The 17605-nt window shown below is 39.5% G+C and overlaps 1 protein-coding gene across 4 annotated transcripts in view; it reads left to right on the top strand.

Moving 5' to 3' along the window:
- SPPL2A (signal peptide peptidase like 2A) overlaps positions 1-6393 on the top strand; it is a 58290-nt gene extending 51897 nt beyond the window's left edge. For all 4 annotated transcript variants that reach the window (XM_055098712.2, XM_003827828.6, XM_024925712.4 and 1 more), the window contains one exon: positions 6088-6393. In XM_055098712.2, the coding sequence (XP_054954687.1) occupies positions 6088-6119 (32 nt within the window). In that variant the 3' untranslated portion in view covers positions 6120-6393. The remainder of the gene's footprint in view (positions 1-6087) is intronic.
- The last annotated feature ends 11212 nt before the right edge of the window (positions 6394-17605 follow it).

The raw sequence follows: 17605 nt of genomic DNA, 5'->3' as shown, positions 1-17605 counted from the left end.
TAAAATGGGATAACAACCTATTTCAGAGGGTTGCTGTAATAAATATGTTAATATCTACAGATTGCTTATAGGTGCTGTGAATTTATTTGCTATCATTATTTGTAGGAGTGAGGATTTTTTGTTTTGTTGTTTGTTGGTTTGGTTATTTCTCGACTCATTGACTAAATTTTCATTTTCCTGGTCTGGATATGAAAACTTTGGGTTTTTGTTAAATCTGCTTCCTTTAACTTACTCGTAAAAGAACAAATTCTGAGCTATCACAAGCTGCAGAGAAAAAATTATGTTTAGACTCAGTCATTTTTCTCATTATGCACAAAATGTTGAAATATGGGAATGGACATTTGCTCAAATTTTAGGCAACTTGCAGGATGTTAAAAAAAATACTCAGGAAATGCTGGGCGCGGTGGCTCACTCCTGTAATCCCAGCACTTTGGGAGGCTGAGGTGGGTGGATCACCTGAGGTCAGGAGTTCGAGACTAGTCTGACCAATATGGTAAAACCCTGTCTCTACTAAAAATACAAAAATTAGCTGGGCATGGTGGCAGGCGCCTGTAGTCCCAGCTACTCGGGAGGCTGAGACAGGAGAATTGCTTGAACCTGGGAGGCGGAGCTTGCAGTGAGTCGAGATTGTGCCACTGCACTCTAGCCTGGGCGACAGCAAGACTCTATCTCAAAAAAAAAAAAAAAAAAAAAAACAACTCAGGAAAGAGTATTTTTTCAGAAAACTAGCATTTTTGAAAGTTATGTAATATAATGCCTTTACAAAATTATTTCCCTTTTAAAAAGAAAATCTCTCATTGTTTATGTCCAACATTTAAAATCAAAATTAGCTTACCTTGAATGTTATCATTTGTGGGAGACAGTGTATTGTGGCCTTTGACATCAGTTCTGACGAATAACTTAATCTCTGAAGACTGTCTCCTCATCCATAAAATGAGATTGGATCTACAGGGAGGTAGGGGAATAAGAAATCCATAGTGGGGCCGGACATGATGGCTCATGCCTGTAATCCCAGCACTTTGGGAGGCCAAGGCGGGCAGATCACGAGGTCAGGAGTTTGAGACAGCCTGACCAACATGGTGAAACTGCTGTCTCTATTAAAAATACAAAAATTAGCCAGGTGTGGTGGCAGGCGCCTGTAATCCCAGCTATTTGGGAGGCTGAGGCAGGAGAATTGCTTGAACCTGGGAGGCAGAGGTTGAAGTGAGCCGAGATCGCATCACTGCACTCCAGCCTGGGTGACAGAGCAAGACTCCGCCTCGAGGAAAAAAAAAAAAAAGGGAGGGAGGGAGGAAGGGAGGAAAGGAAGGAAAGGAAGGAAGGAAATCCATAGTGGTGGGTTAGCTTAAGGCTTGGTGTGAGGCAGGTGGATGTTGAAATCTGTTAAGGCTAGGCAGAGACTTCTGAAATAGAATGGGGAGCTTCTACATGCCTGGTGAGACAGAGGGAGACTTGATATGGTTCCACTGTGAGATGGGCCTGAGGGTCAGCTCTGGCTCATCTCTTAGGCTAACAGTGTAATAATAATCATTTGCTTCTCTCTCCCAACCTCCATCATTTCCTAAGCTTTGTCAGTTTCTATTTCCAGAATATCCCTATTTAACTCCCAACTTAAATTCTGCCTTCTCCAAGCAGATCTCTAAGAAATTAGAAGGAAGTAGGCACTCCAATTAAAATCACATTTACCTTTCACCGTATTTTTTTAGACTTTGTACTTTAAATACTTACTAACATCTGCCCTGCAGTGCAGGTATTTATATATGCCTCCCTCACTAAGTATTAGCTGTTACGTATTAGGAATCCACAATGCTTATGACAGTAGTCTTTATGCTGTAAATTCTCAGCTAATGTTATTGAAAGTCTTTATGCAGTGCACCTCTAATGCTCAATCCTTCATCCACTGGCCTTTAGTTACTTTTGCATGTGTGTATAAGCTTCCTGATTGTATTTCAGCAGCCCTTATAAAATGACTGTAATTGTCATATGCCACTGTAAAAGTGAGGCACTTTTAAAACATTAAACTAGACATGTATCTCTACAGTCTTTATGTGCAATCTTTTTTTGTAAATATTGCAAGTTTTTGCTGCTGTTTTGAAATAATCAAAGACAAAACAGGTAATACAAAGTTACAATCTAAGGCTAAGGCAAATTTGTTTATACTATTAGTCATTTGGTTCATTCGAATGCCTGATAATAGAGTTGAGTGCAAGATTATTGGTAGTAAAAAGCAGGACTTTTCACTGGAGACTCTTTAAATGTCCAGGTACCCCTGGCAGTCTTTCCATGCTGTTTTTAGGGGGCAAGTTATACCTCACTTGTAACTTGGAGACCTTATTGAAATACTTTCAGGATCTTACTTTGAGTCTTTCAGCCCTTACTGTGAGTTTCTCTCATCAAAAGAAGTAATGTTTCTATAGGGTTTCACTAAAATAATACTAATTTGGGCTGGGCGCAGTGGCTCACGCCTGTAATCCCAGCAGTTTGGGAGGCTGAGGCGGGTGGATTGCCTGAGGTCAGGAGTTCGAGACCAGCCTGGCCAACATAGTGAAATCCCATCTCTACTAAAAATACAAAAAATTATCCAGGCGTGGTGGCGCGTGCCTGTAATCCCAGCTACTAGGGAGGCTGAGGCGGGAGAATTGCTTGAACCCGGGAGGCGGAGGTTGCAGTGAGCCGAGATCGCGCCATTGCACTCCAGCCTGGGCAACAAAAGCAACACTCCATCTCACAAAAAAAAAAAAAAAAAAAGGATACTAATTTGGAAATACTAATTGTAAATTATTTTCTACAGCCCAAAACTAGTTACACTGTATTTCCTATGAACATTTTTTGTGGAATGCTTCAAGAGCTACAGTACTCAGACCCACTTATTTGATTTTATGTGAAGTCTTAGTTCTAATTAGTATAAAGCAAATACAGATACTTTTTTCTCAGAAGAGAAAAATCAAGCAGAGTCATAATTACTTTGGCATATAGCACAATGAAAAGGAGTCATCATTTTAGGGGATATTTTTTGCTTCTGTAATGAAATAAGTGGAGTTAAATTTGTGCAGCAGTGTCCAATGGGCTATTTTTCTCTGGGCAGGTAGTAAGTTTTCAGTTTGTGATACCCAGTAAACAGTGAGTTGTGTCTGTTAAATGTCACTAGTACTTCTCATTATTTTTAGAAGTCACAAGCTGTAACTGACAAGTCAGAATACAGAGATAAGTTAGAACAACTCTGCTTTAGTATCAGCAAGTCTCCAGTTACCCTGCATTAATGAGTGTTTTATTAGACTATTTCTGGAGATTGGTTCAATTATAAGCAAGCAGAGCTATCAGAAAATGCCAGGTTAGCTGATCTGATTTCAGAGCCCATCTTTCCAAATCAAGCTCTCCTGTTTCCAAATATGATGAAAATGTTTGCCAATTTTGTCAATTAATTGTATTATTTATGTTAATTTATTGTCGTATTTTTTAAAACTTTGTTCTTTATGTTTCTGTATTGTTTTTATTGGAAAGTCAGTAAAGAAAAGTAAATAGGGAATAGAGATGCTTACTTCTCAATAAGTTGACTTTGAAAGTGGTTTTTTTAATTAATATATTTCTATGTTCAGGGATTAGATTATATAGTGCCAGTGAGGTACCTGGGGATTAGGAAAGAAGAGGCAAGTTAGATGGGACTGACTCACTACCTACTGTGCTAACGAGGCACCAGGGAAGCATGTTATAATTTAGGGTATGTGGGCTATCATTTCATTAGATTACAGTTGCCAGGGTAAGCAGATCCTGGGGAAGAAAGAGGGTTTCTCCACCATCCATTCTGCTGAGGCTGCTTCAATTTTCTCTCTACACAGCCCTAATCTCTTAGACCCAGAACTTTTAAATTCCTAGAAGAAAAGGGGCCTAAATATATCTTACATACTTTTCCTTTCCCCTCTTCATTTAAATTGACTAAAATTAAATGTTCAACATCTTCATCTTATGTTTCATGTAGTGAACTGCTTAATGTTATCTGTCTTGATTTGGCTTTTGTTTTTTTCCCCTTAGAATTGCTACAAACTAGTGACCTTAAATCTAGGGGATATCTTTGGCAATTAGAAGACCTCAAAATGGTTTTGGGTCTTGAAATGGCTTGTAGAGTATCAGCAGGTTTTTAATTTTTTTATTTTTTTTTATTTTTTTGAGACAGGGTCTCTCTCTCTATTGCCCAGGCTGGAGTGCAGTGGCGCAATCTTGGGTCAGCAAAGCCTCTGCCTCTCAGGTTCAAGCAATTCTCCCACTTCAGTCTCCCGAGTAGGTTTGGGATTACAGGTGCACCACCACGCTTGGCTAATTTTTGTATTTTTAGTAGAGACAGGGTTTCACCATGTTGGCCAGGCTGGTCCCGAACTCCTGACCTCGTGATCCAACTGCATCGGCCTCCCAAAGTGCTGAGATTACAGGCGTGAGCCACTGCGCCCGGCCCAGGTTTTGATTTTGTAAGCTGTCTCCATTAGTTGAGACAGTTGTCAGCCAAAAGCCTTAGCTCACGTTGTATTCTTTCTGCCTGGCAAGTCAAGAGACCCTGTTTCGAGATGATTCCACCCTCTTGTTCTTCTTCCAAAAAACACTAAAGCCTTCAGAACCACTTTTCAAAAATAGGAACATTTATCTTGCTGATCTTTCCTTCTTCTAATTCTTGATGAAGGAAAGGAAAAAAGTGCATCACAATACTGAAATTTAATCACTAGTCTAAAAATCTTTAACAGTCTTCACAAAGGCATTAAATACTTTTTTCTATTTTTAGTAATTGTATTTGAGTTGCTGAAACACTGAAAGCATTTAAACAGTTTCTTCATCCTTCATTTCCAAATATAAGACAATTTTTTATGAGAATATAGGCAGAGCTGAAGTGACCATTTGAGAAAAGTTTAACTGGTAATTTCTTTTTTTTTTTTTGGTCGGAGTCTCGCTCTGTCACCCAGGCTGGAGCGCAGTAGCACGATCTCGGCTCACTGCAAGCTCTGCCTCCCGGGTTCATACCATTCTCCTGCCTCAGCCTCCCAAGTAGCTGGGACTACAGGCGCTTGCCACCACGCCTGGCTAATTTTTTTTTGTATTTTTTAGTAGAAACGGGGTTTCACTGTGTTAGCCAGGACCATCTGGATCTCCTGATCTCGTGATCCACCCACTTCGGCCTCCCAAAGTGCTGGGATTACAGGCGTGAGCCACCGTGCCCAGCCAGTAATTTCTTTAAAATAGTCTACAGCAAATGTATTTTTTTTTTTTTTTTGACAGAGTCGCACTCTGTTGCCCAGGCTAGAGTGCAGTGGCGTGATCTCGGCTCACTGCAACCTCCGCCTCCTGGGTTCAAGCAATTCTCCTGCCTCAGCCTCCCGAGTAGCTGGAACTACAGGCGCCCGCCACTACGCCCAGCTAATTTTTGTATTTTTATTAGAGACGGGGTTTCACCATCTTGGCCAGGCTGGTCTCGAACTCCTGACCTCATGATCTGCCCATCTCAGCCTCCCAAGGTGCTGGGATTACAGGTGTAAGCCACTGCGCCCGGCCTAGCAAATGTATTCTTGGTTTTGTTTTCAGAAATCATTCGACCTCAAGTTCATTTTTTGTAGAAATTATTATAATGTTTCCAAAGTTTAAATTATCTTACGGTTATTTCAAGGTGTCAATAATATCACACTGTCCCAGAGTCAGCAGGTATTCTCACAGTGACTCATGAGGCCATTTTTAGTTTTCCCATTTGTATGATTGGACACTGCCTGGAATAGTGTCCTGGAATAAGTGTCAGGAATATCTTCCTTTTGTTCTGGAGTTCTCACTGCCATGAAGGGCAGTATTCATATTGGGAAATGGAGATAACGGAAGATCCAGAGAACACAAATTGGCTTTGAGTCATGTGATTAGGCTTCCTGAGAGGTTCAGTGTCACCCTGACTGTCTCCTTAGAAGTGTGGATGTTGAACCAGAACAGTGCTCCAGAAGGAGTGCTCAGTTTCATAGAGCAATCTGTGTTTTTTAGAAAAACTCAGAATCCTTTTGCTAATGTAGTGAATATTGGGGGCAAGTTGAAATTTTGCATTTCCTAACGTCTTTTATTTATGCCTAGATGATGGACCATTTGGATTATGCAACAAATGAAGAAAACCCTGTGATATCTGGTGAACAGATTGTCCAGCAATAATATTATGTGGAACTGCTATAATGTGTCATTGATTTTCTACAAATAGACTTCGACTTTTTAAATTGACTTTTGAATTGACAATCTGAAAGAGTCTTCAATGATATGCTTGCAAAAATATATTTTTATGAGCTGGTACTGACAGTTACATCATAAATAACTAAAACGCTTTGCTTTTAATGTTAAAGTTGTGCCTTCACATTAAATAAAACATATGGTCTGTGTAGTTTCCGAGATGTACTATATACAGTATATTTTTCTAAAAAAAATGCCTTGACCCACCCCTATACTTTTTTCAACGAAATCTGTTTCTTTCAGCTCTGATGGTAGATACAAGTAGTTACTATTTCTGAATGGGTTTTACTGTAAAGAATTATGCAAATTGGCCAGGCGCGGTGGCTCACGCCTGTAATCCCAACACTTTGGGAGGCCAAGGCGGGCGGATCACGAGGTCAGGAGATCGAGACCATCCTGGCTAACACGGTGAAACCCCTCTCTACTAAAAATACCAAAAATTAGCTGGGCGTGGTGGAGGGTGCCTGTAGTCCCAGCTACTGGGAAGGCTGAGACAGGAGAATGGCGTGAACCCGGGAGGTGGAGCTTGCAGTGAGCCGAGATCGCGCCACTGCACTCCAGCCTGGGCGACAGAGTGAGACTCCATCTCAAAAAAAAAGATTTATGCAAATTATATCTGCTCTATAGAAATAACTGTTTAACACCATGCAAGAAGGCGGTTCAACGGTGAAAATTTGGACCTTATATCACTGCAAAGGTTAGAAATACATAATTTTGGAAATATAAGTGCATATTTTTGTAGTATTTTTTTAAACCCAATCCTTTCATAAACTTGAGAACTGAAATTACTTCAGACTGCATGTGTATTATATTAAGAACATTTTTCCAGGTATAGAGAAACATAATATATAGAACTAGTCACTAAAAGGAGACAGAAACTGAAATCTAGTTTTCATTGGTTTGACAGCCTTTTTTTTTTAAATGTAGCTTAAATTTCAGTACTAACATTCAGTTTCACTTTGGTATTTCTGATCTTTGCAATTTGGTTCTGTTAATGTTAAGGTTTGATTTTTTTAAAAAATTATTTTTCTTAAGAAATTATGTATTAATACATATGGCTCATCGTTGAATACAGCATTCCTAACATTATCCCACATTCCCCCACTCCCACCCGTTATCTTTTTTTCTTCTTGATGCCCACCCCTTTCCCCATAGGTAATGATTCTTAATCTTGGTGGAGGATGTACAAAGTGCGGTTCAGAGAAAAGAATTGGCAACAACAGCAAGAGACTTGGTGTTAGTCTCAGTTTAATTACAATACAAGGAAGAGTTGAGTAATTTGCCGCATCTCAAGACCTTGTATCTCAGTTTTCTAATCTGTAAAATGAGTAGGTTAGACCAGCTAATCACTCTGGTACCTTCCAACTTGAAAAAAGTTTTTTCCTCATTCTTTGGTAAATTTTAGATGTGGCCTGAACATTCTCCTGGAGGTCAGAGGTCAAATTATCTTTCCATTTTCTTTTATTTTACTAAGAATTTCGCAAATGACAAGTGATAACAAAGGCAGCAGGATTTTTCATTTCTCTGTAAATAATGTATAAAATATGTGAACAGAACTATATCTTTCATCTAAGGCCAGTTCAATTTATTAAGAATAAAACTAATGCCTTTTAAAATTGATCAGACCTTTGATACTTGAACTAAATTTTGCATTAGAGACTTTTAAAAAATTGTTCGCTTTTGCTGAATAAATTGCAAATAGAGAAGCTTCATTGACAGTCAGTCCCTCTCTGCTTAATGCAGTTATGGGTCTTTTCGTTTATGGCAAATGACTTACCTGACAAGAGTTAATTTTGCCTCCATTGTATCAAGTTTGAATATTTTCCAAGAAATCTGATTTATTTGGCAGACTCTGAGAGAGAGAACAGATTAAGTGCCGTTTTAAAACTCTATATTTTCATTTATAATAATAAAATATTTGCCAAAATACAGCTGTTTTGTAAAATTATCTGCACCCTCATCCAAGCTTTATATTTAATAGCCTTAATCACATTTTATGAAGAATGTTAAAGAAAATTTTTTTTTTTACTACATCGAAATGAGATAATTAATTTCTTTTTTTTTTTTTTGGAAATGGAGTCTCCCTCTGTCACCCAGGCTGGAGTGCAGTAGCAAGATCTTGGCTCACTACAACCTCTGCCTCCTGGTTCAAGCAATTTTCCTGCCTCAGCCTCCCAAGTAGACGGGATTACAGGTGCGTGCCACCACACCTGGCTAATTTTTGTATTTTTAGTAGAGACGGGGTTTCACCTTGTTGGTCAGGCTGGTCTTGAGCTCCTGACCTCATGATCTGCCCGCCTCAGACTCCCCAAGTGCTGGGATTGCAGGCATGAGCCACCGCGCCTGGCAAAATAAGATAATTTCTCAAAATAATTTGGTTTCATATAACTGGAGTAGTAATTAATATTTTAACTTCATCAACTAGATGTATCTCCTCAGTAGCATAGTAACTGGTACATCCAGAAATCTGAAGTCCGAGTTACTTGATACAAATTCTACTTTATCTAACCATTAGTTATTAAGGAGGTAAAATCTTGTTCTAATTTGCTATTAAAATCTTATTGGTTAAATAGAAATAAGAAAAAGTATAATTACTCAAGTTTCTTCATCCTCAATGTCAACTTTATATTGTAATTAAATGTGTAGCAACCAAGCTGACAATAGTGATTAAGAAATTAAAGTACAGAAATATTTTATTTGGGGACTCAAAATGAACAAAAGATAGATAAGATTAAAATTTCACTTAAAAAGCTGCCATCTCTTCCTCTCTTGCCCTCCCACCACCAATAACTTTAAGGGGAAGAGAAGCTGGTTTTTTCCCTAAACATGTCTTTAAAATAATGATACACTGTATTTATTAATTCTTGATGCAAAAAAAAAAAGTTAGAAAATCCCTTTGAACATTTTTTTGGCTTATCAACAGAAATCACTATCTCAAATTGTAATGTAGATTACTTTTGTCTCGGTTTAGTTTAGCAAAAATAAATGTGAGGCTTGTGGGGAAAGACCTTCATTTTCTAATACATTATATTTTCTTCTAGCTTGTAGATTTTTTTTTTTTTTTTTTTTTTTGAGACTGAGTTTCGCTCTTTTTGCCCAGGCTGAAGTGCAATGGCATGATATCAGCTCACTGCAATCTCCGCCTCCCGGGTTCAAGCGATTCTCCTGACTCAGCCTCCTGAGTAGCTGGGATTATAGGCATGTACCACCACACCCGGCTAATATTGTATTTTTAGTAGAGACAGGGTTTCTCCATGTTGATCAGGCTGGTCTCGAACTCCCAACCTCAGGTGATCTGCCCGCCTCAGCCTCCCAAAGTGCTGGGATTACAGGCATGAGCCACCGTGCCTGGCACTTGTAGATTTTTTTTTAGATTAGCAATTCCTTAGTAGAATCTGCAATTTATTTCTCTTTTAAAGAGAATTTTAACCCATCTGCTATTGGCATTCTTATATTTTACTTGTCCATAGAGATTTTAGTGAATTGATACATTTATAATAAATACAAATGAGCTTTCCAGTTTTCTTTGCTCTTTCAATTTATGCTTTAGTATAAGCAAAAATTACTATTTTTACATTTTTAAAAATTGTGGGTACATGTAGGTGTATATATTTATGGAGTGCATGAGATGTTTTGATACAGGTATGCAATGTGAAATAAGCGGATCGTGGAGAATGGGATATCCATTCCCTCAAGCATTTATCCTTTGAGTTATAGACATATTTTACATTTGAATAAAAAATATTTGAACTAAGGCCGGGTGCGGTGGCTCACACCTGTAATCCCAGCACTTTGGGAGGCCAAGGCGGGTGGATCACGAGGTCAGGAGTTTGAGACCAGCCTGACCAACATGGTGAAACCCCGTCTCTACTAAAAATACAAAAATTAGCTGGGTGTGGTGGGGCTCGCCTGTAACCCCAGCTACTCAGGAGACTGAGGCAGGAGAATCGCTTGAACCGGGGAGGCGGAGGTTGCAGTGAGTCGAGATCACACCACTGCACTCCAGCCTGGGCGACAGAGCGAGACTCCATCTCAAAAAAAAAAAAAAATATATATATATATATATATATATATGTATATATGAACTAATTTATTTAGGCTTAATCTCTAAAATTTCAGCCTGATCTTAACCAATGAAATTTCAAAAACAAAAACTGTACTTCAGTCTACAATTGAATGGAATTCAGTGTAGACCAGTACAATGGAATGTACTGGCTGAGATGGGAGGGTCCCTTGAGCCCAGGAGTTTGAGGCTGTAGTGAGCTGTGATTCTGTCTGTGAATAGTGACTGCACTCCAGCCTAGGTGACATAGCAAGATGCCATCTCAAAGAAATATAGATATATAACATAAAATAAATAACTTTATACATTTCCTGGAGGAAAAGTACTCTGTAAATTCAAGAGATCTGAATCAAATTACTCAACCTTTTGGAGTTTGATCCTCTACTGTAATACTCATATGCGAGATTACTGAATTTTCAGAGTGAAAAAAAATTGACAGGGTAATATATAGGCCATATTATAGTGAAGATCATAAGTATAAATGTCCTCGTTTAATCTTTCCATATTGAGGACAGCTTCTGCATATAAAAATGTTCATTGGGAGAAAAATTATTTTTAAAACTAAATTTTTATAGTAGTCCTCCATTACTGGCAATTAAGGAGCAACCCACAAAATGTCATTATGTGGTTCTTTGATTAGGCATAAAAAGTATTGCAAACAGCTTTTCTATTCCTTTGGAATATGAATCTTTTTAATGTCTAAAGTTAACCTGCAACATTTTCTAGTAGGACAAGTCAATGTAAATTAGGTAATTTTTGCCTGTTTTATACCTTCTGTTGCATTTTGTTCAAATGAAAACATTTTTTAAAACATATAATTGAATTTTTACTTCTCAGATAATTGGTTTGAGTGTGGAATTTCTTTTTTAACACTTTGATATGTAAGTTAGTGTAAATTAATACTTTTATAACACTACTAGACTTTATATTTTTATGGAATGTTTTAAAATTTGAAATTTTTGAAGTGTTAATTTAGCAGTACTTTATCATTATGTGCCAATACTGACAAGAAAAACAATTTTTTATGTATTTAATATACTATGGTATTCAATAAATTCTATTTTAAAATAAAATTTGAATTTGTTTTATTTTGAATGAGGAAACAATAATTGAAAATGAACTAACAGTGTGCTAGATAGATCATGTTCATATAACACAAAAATGGTAATAATTGCTTAAGAAATTATGTAGCTATTTAGGTTTTACAAATTATCCTTAAAACCTAGATTCTGGCCGGGCACGGTGGCTCACACCTGTAATCCCAACACTTTGGGAGGCCGAGGTGGGCGGATCACGAGGTCAAGAGATGGAGACCATCCTGGCCAACATGGTGAAACCCCGTCTCTACTAAAAATACAAAAATTAGCTGGACGTGGTGGCATGCGCCTGTAGTCCTGGCTACTCAGGAGGCTGAGGCAGGAGAATCACTTGAGCCCGGGAGGTGGAGGTTGCAGTGACCGAGATCGTGTCACTGCACTTCAGCCTGGCGAAAGAGCAAGACTCCGTCTCAAAAAAAAAAAAATAGATAAATAAATACCAAGGTCTATATAGGCTCTTTTTTTACCAAAAAACAAAGTCCCACCCCTTGTGATGAACAATCCTGGCATTTGCATTTTTGCTGATATTTTTCCCAGAAATTACCAAGATCCTTGCTGCCATTGTACTTTCTTTTTAATTCAGATGAGATTGGCTTTGATATGTATTGTAGTTTGTCTTGATGATATGTTGAGAAAATCCTGTTCTTCCCTCCATACAGGAACCTTGTGTCATACTACAGGCCCATATATCTGGAAAGATACATAACTTTCCAGAAACTGGAAAGAGTGGCTTTTTTTTTTTAGGGAGAAAGGAAGTAAGATGGCTAGGGCACTGGAGTGAGGACTTTTCCATGTATACTTTTTTTTTTCTCATATTTAATATTTTGAAAAATAGAGACGAGGTCTCACTATGTTGCCCAGGCTGGTCTCAAATTCCTGAGCTCAAGTGATCTGCCTCAACCTCCCAAAGTGCTGGGATTACAAGCATGAGCCATCAAGCCCAGCCTATACTCTTACTTTCTGCATTTTCTATCATATGCTTCTGTTATGAATTTAAAATACAAATACCATAAGAATCTACTGAGTTAATTTTGGGGGGATGTTATAAAATTTATTCGTTTAAACATTCAGATAATTATTTTTCTCTTAATAAATAATCATACTAACAGCTGGTTAAATAGTAAATTATTCATATCATTTTCTTTTTTTTTTTTTTTTGCGACAGAGTCTTGCTCTGTCGCCCAGGCTGGAGTACAGTGGCACAATCTTGGCTCACTGCAACCACCCCCTCCCGGGTTCAAGTGATTCTCCTGCCTCAGCCTCCCAAGTAGCTGGGAATACAGGTGCACGCCACCATGCTACACCTGGCTAATTTTTTGTATTTTAGTAGAGATGGGGTTTCACTGTGTTGCCCAGGCTGGTCTTCAACTCTTGAGCTCTGGCAATCCGCCTGCCTCGGCCTCCCAAAATGCTAGGATTACAGGCGTGGGCCACCATGCCTGGCTAATTTTTGTATTTTTAGTGGAGACGGGATTTCACCATCTTGGTCACACTGGTCTCGAACTCCTGACCTTGTGATCTGCCTGCCTCGGCCTCCCAAAGTGCGTGAGCCACCTCCCTTGGCCAGATCAATGGTTAAAAATTTTTTTTGTTGTGACGCTTACCCTACTGACCCACGACAAATTAAAAATAAAGCAAAAATTAAAATATCACTGAAAAGCATTAGTGCTAGAAAATGAAAACAATGACCATTCTAGGTAACACTGATGATAAAATGTTCTCTCTAAAAAAAATTTGGAAATTCCAATTACCTGTGTATGAGCCCTTAGAATAGAAGCATTGCACTTGTAGCAATAGCCAGACTTCTTAGCGGACTTCTGGAGAGAGATCGCTGTAAACTATAGTAAGGCACTAATTCTTGCTTCCTTAGGAGGCTATGGGCAAATATTAACAGTTCCTAGTCAGCTAAAACTGAATGTCTACAGTTTGGCATATCATTCTGTTAAAAGCAATTTAACAATTTAGATCAAAGAGTCACTTCTCTAGATTAAGTGGGAAAAGGTACCAATTGGCTTCTAATTAGTAAGTCACCTATAAATAGGCTCTGCTACCTATTTAATTATATAGAAAACCAAATAATTTTTTTATAAATGTGAAAAATGTTTCATCCACAAATGTGTTAATATGTATGTGCAACACTTTTCCACTGAAGCCTCACCAACTATTGACCAAATTCAGTCCCTTTCAATGCAGAGAAATAAAATATACAAAGGCAGTTGCCAAGTCCTCTCCATTCTGTCTTCCAGATGTCTCAAAAGAGTTCCAGGAATCACCATCCCCACCACCACTAAATTAACTTAATCTGTCTGTACTGTAACAGTTTCTTAATGGGTCTTCCAGCCATTAATTGTGCCATTGATTCCCTTTCCACATCATAGCCAGTGATCTTTCCAAAGTGGAAATCTGATCATTCAACTACAGTGCTTTAGAAAAACCCTTAACAGCACCTAATTTATCTAAGAATAGTCCAAAATCGTTAGCATGATTTTTTTTTTTTTTTTGAGATGGAGTTTATACAATGGGAAATTAAGTTGGAAATGAACAGGGGCTACACTAGTCAGACCTTAAAAATCACATTAACGCCTGGGCGCGGTGGCTCACACTTGTAATCCCAGCACTTAGGGAGGCCAAGGCGGACGGATCACCTGAGGTCGGGTGTTTGAGACCAGCCTGACCAACATGGAGAAACCCCTCTCTACTAAAAATACAAAATTAGCCGAGCATGGTGGCCCGTGCCTGTAATCCCGGCTAATCGGAAGGCTGAGGCGGGAGAATCGCTTGAACCCAGGAGGCGAAGGTTGCGGTGAGCCGAGATCGAGCCATTGCACTCCAGCCTGGCGACACAGCAAGACTCCGTCTCAAAAAGAAAAAAGAATAATGAGACAAGGATTGACTTGGTGGCTCATGCCTGTAATCTCAGCACTTTAGGAGGCTGAGGCAGAGCTCAAGATCAGCCTGGGCAACATGTGGGACCTCGTCTCTAAAAATAAAATTAAAACAAAAAAAAGAGAGAGGGCCGGCGAGGTGGCTCACGCCTGTTATCCCAACACTTTGGGAGGCTGAGGCAGGCGGATCAACTGAGGTCAGGAGTTCAAGACCAGCCTGGCCAACATGGTGAAAACCTGTTTCTACCAAAAATACAAAAAATTACCCAGGCATTGTGGCAGGCACCTGTAATCCCAGCTACTCAGGAGGCTGAGGCAGGAGAATCGATTGAAACCGGGACGCAGAGGTTGCAGTGAGCGGAAATCCTGCAGTGAGCAACAGAGCAAGACTCCATCTCAGAAAAAAAAAAAAAAAAAAGAAAGGAAAAATAAAAACAGTGAGACATGTATATATACACTCATACACATAAAAACCCATACCGTAACTTTGAATTGATGCCATTTATCTTGCATTTTAGGATATTCCTTAGCTCATCTTACAATGTTAAAATTTTATTATAATAAATTGACATTAACAATGTTAATATGTCATAGAAATAGAAATGTGATTACATCCAGTGTCAGAAAATCAGATCTTTTTTTTTTTTTTCAGACAGTCTCGCTCTGTCGCCCAGGCTGGGGCTGGAGTGCAGTGATGCGATCTCAGCCCACTGCAACCTCCGCCTCCTGGTTTCAAGCGATTCTCCTGCCTCAGCCTCCCGAGTAGCTGGGATTACAGGTGCCTACCACCACACCTGGCTAATTTTTGTATTTTTAATAGAGATGGGGTTTTACCATTTTGGCTGGGCTAGTCTCGAACTCCTGACTTCAGGTGATCTACCCGCCTCAGCCTCCCAAAATGCTGGGACTACAGGAGTGAGCCACCGCGCCTGGCCCCAACAATAATATTCTTAATCAACATAGGGCTTTGCTGAATTCAAAGGGGAATTTCTCTCTATGGTTACCAGTAATTTGTCCTGGCTTTTGCCCAAATCTAGTCACTTGGGGCAGAGTTTTAGAGCTTTAGGAAGAAACTTTTTTCCCTTTTAGAAATAAACACAGGCCAAAGAAAAGGTTATTAAAAGTGGGAAAATATGCCGGGCACAGTGGCTCACGCCTGTAATCCCAGCACTTTGGGAGCCCGAGGCAGGCAGATCACAAGGTCAAGAGATCGAGACCATCCTGGCCAAATGGTGAAACCCTGTCTCTACTAAAAATACAAAAAAAAGTTAGCCAGGCATTGTGGGGCGCGCCTGTAATCCCAGCTACTCGAGAGGCTGAGGCAGGAGAATCGCTTGAACCCGGAAGGTGGAGGTTGCAGTGAGCCAAGATCACACCACTGTACTCCAGCCTGGAGACAGAGCAAGACTCTGTCTCAAAAAAAAAATAAAGTGGGAAAATATTTAAAAATTTTTTAGTTGCATATTGTGTAACTGATTAGCATATCACATATAATACAATTGAAAGAAGCCTGATTTTCATCCTCTCAATTATTCAAGAAATACTTATTGAATACTTATGATATGCCAGCCACTGTACTAAGGTACTGGGGTTAGAGATTAGTGTTTGAAACATTCCAGGTATTTTTAGTTGGCATTTTATAAGCTTTCCACTAGCAAATGAGGGTAATTCTTTTGAAAGAGTCCCTAAGAAAGAAAATCCATTAATCCTCTATCCAAAGTACAGCAAAATTTGTTGGAACTGGTTTAATCACCTTCTGCTTATATAAACAAAGGCTTCTGTAGTCATTTGCCAGGCATCTATGAGTGTCTGAGTTTAAATGACAGAGAAAGTTACATAAAATGGAGATTTCATATATTGACTCTATCTTTGTTTTCATGCTTTAAACAATTTTAATTGTTTTAATGTTGTCAACATTCTAAGTCCTTTCTTTTTAAAATTTTTTCTTAGAGTCAGGGCCTTGCTTTGTTGCCCAGGCTGGAGTGCCCAGGCTGGAGTGGCATGATCATGGTTCAATGCAGCCTCAAACTCCTGGGCTCCAGTAATCTTCCCGTCTCAGTCTCCCATGTGCTGGGATTACAGGTGTGGTCCCTGTGCCTGGCCCTAAATAATTTCTTTTTATTTATTTTTATTTGTATATATATATATATTTTGAGACAGCATCTCACTCTGCCACCCACGCTGAAATGGGATGGTGCAATCACAGGTCACTGCAGCCTCGACCTCCCCTGGTGATTCTCCCACCTCAGCCCCCTGAGTAGCTGGGACTAGAGGCACGTGCCACCATGCCCAACTGATTTTTGTATTTTTTGTAGAGACACAGTTTCGCCATGTTGTGCAGGCTGGTCTCCAGTTCCTGGGCTCAAGCAATCTGCCCATCTCAGACTCCCAAAGACTCCCACTTACAGGCGTGAGCCACCGCACCAGCCCTAAATAGTTCCTTTTTAGTTTTGCGATAAAGTGTGTGTCTCTTTTTCAGTTGCCCAGGGACTCACACTGATGGCAGATCCATTCAGAGAGAAGCCAGAGGCATGATTAATGTGGAAACAATCACATAAGCCAACAATTTGTATCTAGTGCATTAAACAAAGATCTTTGACTGGACCGGGCGCCGTGGCTCATGCCTGTAATCCCAGCACTTTGGGAGGCCGAGGCGGGCGGATCACGAGGTCAGGAGATCGAGACCATCCTGGCTAACACGGTGAAACCCCATCTCTACTAAAAAATACAAAAAATTAGCTGGTCGTGGTGGCAGACGCCTGTAGATCCAGCTACTCGGGAGGCTGAGGCAGGAGAATGGCGGGAACCCGGGAGGCGGAGCTTGCAGTGAGCCAAGATCACGCCACTGCACTCCAGCCTGGGCGACAAGCCAGACTCCGTCTCAAAAAAAAAAAGATCTTTGACTAGTTGATTAAACAGGTTGAGGTAAAGATTTTGTGAAAGACTGAATCACATATAATCTGTTTTCTATTGTTAGTGACAGATTTCTCAGTTGTGACTTACTGTCACAAGAGGTAATATAGCATAAGGCTCAAGGGCACAAACTCTGGAATTAGACTGTAATGGTTGAAATCCTGGCTCTGCCCTGTGCCTCAATCTTCTCCTTTGTGCAGTGGAGGAATAATAATAGCATCTGGCTTACAGAGTTGAAAGGAGCTAATGAGTTAATACATGTTAAGTGAATAGAACAGCACCCAGCAAGTAAAAAACCACATAATAAATGCTAGCTTTTCAGTATAAGAAGGGAAGGACTCTCATGTCTTCAATAGCCCTACTTCAGATCCTTCAGGATTCTGCTTTTAGTTTGTGTTTTGTTTTGTTTTCTA

The sequence above is a fragment of the Pan paniscus genome, chromosome 16, assembly GCF_029289425.2.
Source record: "Pan paniscus chromosome 16, NHGRI_mPanPan1-v2.0_pri, whole genome shotgun sequence".
NCBI lineage: Eukaryota > Metazoa > Chordata > Mammalia > Primates > Hominidae > Pan > Pan paniscus.
Note: the sequence above shows the minus strand (reverse complement) of the source record. Positions and strands in the feature narration are given on the sequence as shown.